At 32.4% G+C, this 10,320-nt stretch overlaps 1 protein-coding gene across 1 annotated transcript; it reads left to right on the forward strand.

Annotated features, from left to right (window-relative positions):
• The first annotated feature begins 2,037 nt into the window (after positions 1-2,037).
• LOC105616996 lies at positions 2,038-10,314 on the forward strand. The gene is made up of 16 exons (XM_012198577.1): positions 2,038-2,053; positions 2,656-2,694; positions 3,114-3,412; positions 3,497-3,637; positions 3,711-3,887; positions 3,987-4,129; positions 4,206-4,583; positions 4,842-5,170; positions 5,614-6,233; positions 6,446-7,329; positions 7,532-7,661; positions 7,752-7,988; positions 8,121-8,471; positions 8,734-9,058; positions 9,527-9,821; positions 9,905-10,314. The coding sequence occupies exons 1-16, from the start codon at positions 2,038-2,040 to the stop codon at positions 10,086-10,088; spliced, it is 4,548 nt and encodes a 1,515-aa protein (XP_012053967.1). The 3' UTR covers positions 10,089-10,314.
• The last annotated feature ends 6 nt before the right edge of the window (positions 10,315-10,320 follow it).

The following is a 10,320-nucleotide window of genomic DNA, read 5'->3' on the forward strand; positions in this document are numbered from 1 at the left end:
TAGTTATTACTATAGTATATATATATATATATATATATATATATATATATATATATATATATAGAAGTATTTAATAATTTTCAAGATATAAGAAATTGGAAAAGGGACTTATTTTACGAATTAACTTTGAAGAATCAAATGAATACTACTATTCTTCAGTATCATATCAGATGAAGTTTGCTTTTCAATATAGTTAACTTTAATTCGATGCATATAGTATATGATGCAAAAAATCAGAAAATAATAAATTGTGACCTCTCTCGATATTTTTATACAGGAAAAGTCAAGTCCAAAGAATCTGTCAATCTATCAATGAAAGGACATTCGGTCGTTCAAAAAGACAATCAGTATAACAGCGAGACAACAGATAAATATATATGTTGGTGTATTATTATTACGTAAAACCGCTGGTAAACAGGCAATCATTTTTGCTTTTTATCAAACTGTCAATGATTATTTAATTTATGCGATCAATGAATAAATTATTCAATTATCTTTGCGGCTATAATTACTCATGATTATCTTAATTAATCAAATATATAAAAAGACAAGCGAGAGAACTATTAAATAGCTTTGCTGCAACATGAAATGCAAGGAATAAAAGAGAATTTAATTTTAATGATTGATAAATCATTAGCAAATTGCTTATTAGTTTCTATCTGCAATAAATACATCTTTGGACATATCTAAGAAAGAGAAGATTCAAATCTTCCTGAAATTTTTTTAATTTTTCATTATTAATTATAAAAAATGCAACTTTTTTTTAATTCTTAATAAATTTTTTATCATCATAAATATAATATATAATATATTTTTCTTATCGTTATGTTCATGTATATCTGGAACTTTCACTAGTTAGAGAGCTTTAACTTTAACAGAGTGCTCGATTTTCATGAGGAAAGTTTTCACAAGATTTTTAAGTAAAATAGAATATCCACTAAAATATTAAGTACTCCTTTCGCAATTATACATTTCGTTTTTAATAAAATTTTATCAATCCTTTTTTATTTTATCAATACTTTTTTCAGAGAAAAAAATAAATGTTATGATTTATAAAACTTAATACTTTTCTCATTGAAAAGGAACAAGAAGAAGACGTTCTATGCTTAAAATATATAAAAAAAAGCAATTTAATAATGTAAAAACTTGTTTATGATAACAAAATTAATAAAAAGTCACTTTAAAAAAAAATATCCTAGATACGTCCATGCACTATTTTTTTTATAGAATTTTTTATCTAATTATATTCTCTTTATCGTTTTTATGCTAACAATCACAATAGATTTTTTACATAAAATTATAATGCCATTCTTTTAATGAATTATTCTAAAATTAATAATACGCTGTATAATCTGCTTATATCGATCTTACCAAAGATTTTTCTATTAAGCAATTCTATTAAGCAATTAACCTATTTTTTCTAGCACTTTTGTCCCTGCTATCTACATCTCGTCTTCGCAAAATCGACCTCTTACAAAATTGATGCTCTTTCCAAATCTTCCTCATACTCCTATTTACAGACTCATTGCTTTTATCTGATTTTTTATCTTACCGTCAAAATGCCGGTCACTCGGACTGTAAAAATATTTGACAATCATTCTTTTCCGGTGCATACAAATCACTGGGGAGCAGTGATGCGATTACATGCAATGCATAGCGTATATGCAAAGATAAAATCGCGAATTGCATATGTAATTTAGACAGAAATGAAGTTTTTTTTGGTGTAGAAAATGATGAAGGAGTGCCGAGACCAATCGCGATCAGTCTGATATACGAATTATTTTTAATATACATGCATGCTTTTTTAATGTGTAAATAACGGCTTGACCCCAAAAGAGTTATCTCCTTGATTATACCGGTACGATCCTTTTTCTCTTTCTCTCCGTAATATATAACACCCTTTCATCGCAGGGTTATCGCTTTGCCTGCACTTTTGAATTTTACCAATTGAATTTTAGCAATTGAAGAACTTTGCGCCTTATAAAAGCGGGAGGATCTTGCGTACGCTACCAGTCTTACACCAGGGGCCACGCTATGATGAATGCCCTTACTGGTAAGTCGCCACCAAACACGAAGTCGTATTTACTTCTGGGTATCTATCATGGAACATGTTGGAATGAATACCGATCAGACCTAGGTATTCCGTTTTCTCTAGAACGCAATAAACAAGGAATAATTAAATAACTTCGATTGGAATTTATTCCGACTTGTTCCATGATAAATGCTTGAATCGCGAGTTAGACTTAAATGGAATTTATTTCTCCTTTTTTTTTGCAATTCGACAAATTCGATATGTATAATATAATTGTGGAAAGCTCAGATATCTTATCCAGTTTTATATCAATCTAATTGTCATCATTTACCTTTTCTCAAATTAGAAAACTGTTTTCTACAACTTCATATTTTCGAAGGAGAAAGAAAAAATTTTTTTTGCAATTTGCGAATTCTAATAAAGAAACATCTAAGGAAGTAATTGATTTTATATAGTATTTTCAAAATGTATATAAAAATTTTACAATTATTTAATAAATATATTAATTTAAATTTAATCCTCTTTCAATTTCTCTTTTTCACAGATTTTAAATATTTTTAATACGCAATACATTGAAGGAGAATATATTATATCATGTATATGTAATGAAATTATGTTTTCAGTATTTTTGTTGTGCCTAACGGCCACATATGCGGTACCAGGTAAGAATTTATATCTATTTTCTTATTTCTATTTGTTTTTCTTATTTTATAAAATACTAAAAAAAATATTTGTTTACAAATTAGTATAGACAAGTTGTATTCTGAATATTTATGTAATAATGTTACATTAATAATAGTAAAATCATTTCTTCAGTAAAATAAAATTATTTCCGCGTATCTATTAATTCACTGTATTGTGGACTGTAAATGATAATAATTCAATGCACACTTTATGATTTATTAAATGTAAAATTATTTTGACATTTTTCTCAAAGTCACAGATTATTATATTTAACAATCGATAAAACGATACTTGCTTTATTTAACAAATAAGTAATATAATAATACAAACAAAATACAATTAATAATATAGATATAAAATGACAGATAAATAATTTACGATAATTCGAATATTTCAGTACACTTTCCTGCTGAAAAAACAGTGATTTACAATTACTATGCCGACATAAAAGCTGGAACTGTCGAGCCAGCGCAATATGTCTCCCAGTTCGCTCTTACTGGGCAACTTCATGTAAAGAAGGATACCAGTGATCCAACTTTAAATAATGCTTATTACATCAAATTAAACAATTTAAAGTATGGCATGTACAATGGCATGGTCGTACATCACCAGCCGGTCAAAGTTCTTCACGAACTCGGAGAAGCCGCACAGCAAATTCAAGAACCGTTCGTGATCGTTTATAACGAATCTGGCAAGGTAATGTTCGAATTCTTAAGACGACAATTTGACATAAAAATCATTCGTGAAAGACGAATGACTCGATTGAACATTTGATTTCAGTTCCAGGGTATCAAAATGCCAGAAACCGAGAGCGGTTGGTCAAGGAACATCAAGCAAGGTATCGCCTCGATGCTGCAATTGGATCTGGCTCATATCCAGATGCAAACTCCATTGAAGCCGCATGGTTTCATCACGCATGAGGTAGGTAACGACTGATGGGAACATCCAGCAAAAGCGTGTCTTTCAAAATGTTCTCTTTGGTTGTTACCACTAGAATACCATCCACGGTACTTGTCAAGTCGCCTATGATGTCCAGCTGAAAAACTCGACGAATTCAGAGAACACCGACGTTTTCATAGTCACGAAAATGCACGATTTGCGAAACTGCAGTCATTTCGTTCAGCGTACCTTCGATTACTTCGAATGCGAGAAGTGTCATATGGAGCCTGTGGTAAATTTCACTTTGTCTTGACAACTTTATTTATTAAACATTTATTTAAATTCTGGCTGTACTGAATTATAATTAATTCATTTTTCTTTTGAATTTTAGGATGATATGACTACTTTCGCCAGAAGAGTCTTCGAGATCAAACGTCAGGATAATAACATCCTCATCGAGCGTCTAGTTGCTCACTCGACTATTAATTATTTCCCTTATAATAGTCGATCTGAATCTCACTACCTCTTGACTAAGTAATTATATCAATAATTATTGTATTATATAATTGTTTGTACGCCAATATGGTCCTGCTTTTATTCATTATTTCAGCACTACTTTGAATTTACATTCTGTAGTACCAACGATAGAAGTTCCTATGCTGACTGTGAATATTCAGAATGTGCCTATTATTCGCGATATCACTTTCAATAAGCCGTTGGGAAATTACGCTCTCCATGCTGCCGAAGATCTTACTCATGGTCGACATATTGTGAAATTGGATACGCTTATTCCTAAACTTAAAAAGATGTTGGTCGAAGCTACTGATTATCTCGAAGAAAATCACTTAGAGGCCAAAGAACCTGAATGGAAACACGGGCAAACCATCAATAGACTACAGCACACTATGAGCTATATGGATCTAGGTTCACTAGAGCAAGTTTACAATACTATTCAGGATTCGAAGACACCCAAGGAAGACACGATGAAGTGAGTAATTTGCAATTATCTCTTATCTTATGGAGTCAATTGCCTTTATAAAAATTCAATTTAATACTAAAAGATATAATGATTGATTACTTATTTTAAGTAAGTAATTAATCACTATTTTTCAGTATTAAATTTCTGTGAAGGTAGTGTTAGAATTAAAAAAATAATTTGTTTTAATTTACTAATTTTCTTTTGAAGAAATTTAATTTGCACAATTTTGTTTGGCGATGAAATAAAACGATAACTATGATTTTAAAGGAACATCTTCTTGCAAATGATTCCAACCGTGGGCACGACCGCTGCTTGCCACTTCGTACGCAATGTCGTCCGTAAGCATAAAGTGAGTGATAATACTGCCGTTGGTATGTTGAGGAAATTGTCGATGCATGTCAAAGTACCGTCTGAGAGATTACTTCTGGAAATGGAAGACCTGTTAAAATTAGGTAGCACTGTGTCACCGCAAGTTAGAAAAGCCAGCATCCTTTGTTTCTCTATTTTGATTCGCAAGACGTTCATACATCAGCAGAGTGATATCGTCAACCCTCTTCTCGAAAGATATCTTCACCGTTTCTTCGACCATGTCAAAAGTAAGAATTGTATTGTATTAAACATAAAAAATACGCAGCAAAGAATTTTACATGCTTAAATACAAATATTTATTTAAAATGAATTTTTATCAACCGCATAATCTAATCTATTTCTACTCTAATTCTTTTATTTAATTAAATTATTTCTAATCTTTTAGTGCCACTACAGAAATAACACACTTGAGTATGCAATACCAGTGCTTCAATCACTTTTATAAAAATGAACATATTTTTTAAAGAATATTTTTTTGAAACATTAGATATTAAAAAACATAACAGTACTAAGAAAATGTACCTTTATTTATAAAAAAGTTATAAAGGAAACAATGGAAAAAGCATTGGAAAAGCAATAGAAAAAAAAAATAGAATATCACATCCAGAGTAGCACTGAAGAGTTAATAATGTACACATTGATTACAGAATTCCTTTCACAAATGTTTCAGACGAGCAATCATACGAGATGAAAATGATATATCTTATGGCAATGAAAAATGTGCAAGTGGGTAATATCGAGAAGCTCTTGGAGCCAATCATCCGTGGTGAAGTTACGATATCTGAACATCCAGATCATATTCGCGCTCAAGCAATCTGGGCCATCAAGAAGGCAGTCTCCGATAGAATCGAATATACTCACAATCTGTTCTGGCCTATCCTCGCTGATGTCACTCAACCGTTATCTATCAGGATTGTCGCCTATGAAACTTTAATGAGCCAGATGCCGAACATGCAACGTATCATGAATATCTATTGGCTTATGACACAGGAGCCGAACAACCATTTGTACAACTATCACTTGACTACTCTGAAAGGTCTCGCTAATTCCGTGGATCCTTGCCTCACGCCAATTCGTGAAATGGTTAGAAAGGTTTTACGCTTCACAAGGATCAGACCGATTACTACTCAACTATCATCTAAACAATTCGTCGACTATACAGATCCTATGTATGAATTTGGCGAATCCTGGAATACCGCATGGATTCTCGAAGAATCGACCGGTACGCCCTACGCTGGATACTTTGAATATCATAACTCATTCGCTCGTAAATCTACTAATAGAATGGGTGTAAGTAATAATGTACCAATTCAGCATAAACTTTATAATATAGGTAGCTTTATAATACATGAAAGATTAAGATTAATATAATACATGAAAGAAAAGTATAGAAATTAAAAAACATATTGCATATTCGATTTCATATATACATATATATTTCTACAGAATTTAAAATATGATATGCGAACAACATATATTAGATTTATACAAATTTTCTTCAGATCTATTGGAATTCCTATGGCTTGGATGAGATCATGAAGGTGGTCAAAAAGGAATTAATTGGCACCTCCGTAGAAAACCTCACCAACAAGAATGTGCAAAACATCTTAATTCGTGCCGCACAGGACATGCCAATGAAGAAACCTGTTCACTTGGATATCTGCATCACGCTGAACGGTCTTGTTGTCCTTTTCAATCACTATGATCAGAACACCTTTAAAAATATGTTCGACGACGCATACCAAACGTTGAAGCAAACAGTGGTCGGCAATATCCAGGAAATTTTATACGACACCCTTTATGAGATGCAAGTGCCCACCGACATGGGTCTGCAGGGAGTTTTCAATACCAAGAGTCCTCAGCTATGGTCATTCAAGTTCAACAACGTTCAAAACGAGCTAAAAAAGCCGTCAATGAGCTTGAAGCTTGATGTCGACACTCGCATCTGGAGGCATGGTGAATATGTCATGTCGATTTACAATCCGATTGTCGACGTTTGGCACTCAGTTCGTCGCGCCACTGTCCAGGACATTATCTTGCCCCTGCAAATGAGCATCGGTTACAATCACGAGGCGAAAAGTCTTAAAATCACCTTGCCAAGACTGCCTGTCACCAAACAGTCAATCACCGGAATACGATCCTACTCGAAGAACTTAGTAACCATCACCGAAGACGAGCAAGACGTTCTCAAGACCTGCTGTGCTGACTGTCTTCATCACATGGTCGTCACTACTGGCGAAAAGAAGAATCATCACGTCTCCATGGATTCTAAGGACGTAGGTCTTAAATACAGCATGTCAGTCTTTGATTGCGAAAATGAGATCACTCAGATGACTGATGCCGAGGAATGGCAGCGTGTATTCTCCGCAGAACATAAGAACACTTGGTAAACAATAGATTAGAATGCAATATAATCTAATTGAGTTGGTGCAATAATCTAATTGAATCGATACATGTTGCTGCTGATAGCAACAGTTCCTTTTTTGAAAAAATATTTTAAAAAACATAATTTATTAGTTAAATCTGAGTTTTGATTATCGATGCGATTTTTAAATAAAAAAAATATTATATTACAATTTATTCGTTAGGAATTCAAAACTTCTTCAATACTACATGGGCATTCGTCAAAGAATGATGAATGAGAATGCTCTACCGAAAATAGGTAACTGTGGGACACTGTTGAAGATGGAACCCAGCATTGTTTATCCTACGTCGCATGTAAGCAGTCAAAAATACAGATTTGAAAGAAAAGTAGTCAAAAATAAATCTGAAAGAAAAATTCGACATTTTTATCTTCTCTTTTTTCAGGTCGATTTGAACATAAGAATCAATGTGGAGGATGTTGATCACGTTCATGAAAAGATTTACACTCTTAGCAGCAACAAGATCAATATACGAGCTACTCTCGATACTAAAGCAGCTTCCACAAACGAATCCATTCGTTCGTGGGACATGAACGTGAACATTGACTTATCTCCGGGACATCTGATGAATAATTTCAAAGTTCAGATGATGAGACAGACTCCAGGGGAAAAGAATTTGAAGGTATGTCTAACTTATCTTAAGTTAATTGTCTTAATTCTAAAATAGATTTATTTATTAGAAAGTACAAATAAATAAAAAACTCAATAAAATAACACTAGCGATTATGAATGAACTTTTTGCTTGTACTTTTAGATCTGCTTAGACGCTCAGAAAAACTATCCAATCATCGAAACAAATCCCTTGAAGATCGACACTACTAAAGAAGAGACCAATAACAAGATTTCCATTACAGCAGGATTTACAGATGACGATAAGTGTGTTCGTGACGATATGATGATTGTGATGACTCTCAAAGGCGAAATGACAGAAGAACAAAAGAGGCAAATGACGCACAATAATATGCATGGTGCTTGCGTTAAAGACACTCAAAATCTGCAATTCCAAAACAAACAAAGCTATTTTCCCAAAACTATGAATTGCATTCGTGAAACCTTACGTTACACGACTCTAAAGAAATATACCATTAATATAACGTACAAAAAGGTAAGAGAAGATGAATTACTCATAACACAATTGCCTTCTAATAATTTGAAAATATAATAAAAAACTTAGAAGATTTTATGTAAAACATCTATAATTGGTTCTCTAATTCTTTAAACATTTCTTAAATATGTTTTTTAAAGTAATTTGTTATATGCTAATAAATATTATATATAGTGAATAACATAAACATGGAAAAGACTGAAAATCAATATCATCAATCACATGTTCTCAATCAAGGAAAAGAAATGTGGTTCTCTTTCAGATGCCTGTACAGATACTCTCATATCTTGCTATGATTGAAGATCACATTCGCGCATCGTATTTATCATACATAAGGTACTTCGTGGAACGTGTTGAAAGCGGTAACGCAAAGATTATGATTGAATACTCCTCCGATCTGAGTCATGTCAATACAACCATCATTACTCCGGTTAATGGATACGAATACGTCCAAGTTCCCTTGCAGCAAGATTTCTTCGAGGGCATAGTTGTGGATAGACCAGTGTCGCATCCACAATGGCACTCTCTCATGGACAATACTCGTTTCTCCATAGATACTGTGTATAAACTGATGCAAGGCCAGACTAGTAAGTCGTTCTTCTCTAAATTTTTTTTCTTATGTGAATATCATAGTAAAATTTTTAGTTAAAAATGAAATGATGTGATTCTGCCAATAAAAAAATTTCTCATCTTATAATATTTTAAAGAATTTATCTTTATTTATCATATTTCAAATTTACAAAGATTTCTGAAAAATACCTTAAGATTTTTCAGATAGTATTAGAAATTATAGAATGAGAAATCTTATAGACTTATGCCCAATTTCTTCACTGCCAGATAAGTTGCGGATAATCTTATTCAGGAGATATCCCCATTGTATACTAGGAGATATTTCTTGGATAAAATTATCTAGAAGTGAAGAAATTGGACATTAGAATATTTCAGAATTTACTTATGAAGAATATTAGAAAAGATTATATATTATATCTTCTAGTATTAAATTTCTGTACGGAAAATTGAAGCAACAATTTTATTGAATTATCTTTTTCTTGCAGAGATCTGCACTGTTTATCCACAAGCATTAATCACCTTGGACGAGGGTGTGATTCCATTTGTAGTTTTCGATAAATGGACCCTTGTATCCGCTGACCATATTGACTGGACATATGCTGTTTTCGTAAAATCCGTGCAAGGTACTAAATTAGCCATAAAGATATATGTTGCCGATCATGAAATGGAGATTGTACCAAATGAGTTCGATACCGTCGTTATGATTGATGGCAATGTAATCAACCAGCATGAGAAGGGAGTTGTAATACCAAAAGACGAACCGAAGTCTTACGCGTTAAAGTAAGTGCGACAATTAATCAATTAGAATTTAATATAGAATTTAAGAAAAATCATGTTAAAATAAATACAACTTCCGCTTGCAGACTCACCGAGCATTATGGGCATCTTGTGGTCCAATCTCAACGCGTACCAGTACTGATAATGTGGACCTCCGACAGCGTGTCTGTGATGCTGGATACCACTTTGCAAGGTCATGTGACCGGCGTGTGCGGACACATGGACGGCACGCATAAAGAGAAACTTCCCAAGATTTACACCGTTATATGAATTTTTAATTATATAATAATAATCTATAACTATATCTAAATTTAAAAAAATAGAATTTTTCTCAAATTTAAGTCTAAATATTAAATACTATTAAATAATATAAATAAATTGAGAGGACAATTTTTATTATTATTTCATTTTTTAATAATACCAACAAAATATAGTGATGATAGTGTAGGAAAGAAAGAGAAGCAATACACAATAAACTTTTAATTTGTACACTTTATTTATA

This window comes from Atta cephalotes (assembly GCF_000143395.1).
Source record: "Atta cephalotes unplaced genomic scaffold scaffold00011, whole genome shotgun sequence".
NCBI lineage: Eukaryota > Metazoa > Arthropoda > Insecta > Hymenoptera > Formicidae > Atta > Atta cephalotes.

Coding starts and splice junctions, on each gene's coding strand:
- LOC105616996 (XM_012198577.1), top strand. Junction 7,662..7,751: donor TTGTTTATCCTACGTCGCAT/GTAAGCAGTCAA, acceptor CTCTTTTTTCAG/GTCGATTTGAACATAAGAAT. Junction 7,989..8,120: donor CAGGGGAAAAGAATTTGAAG/GTATGTCTAACT, acceptor TTGTACTTTTAG/ATCTGCTTAGACGCTCAGAA.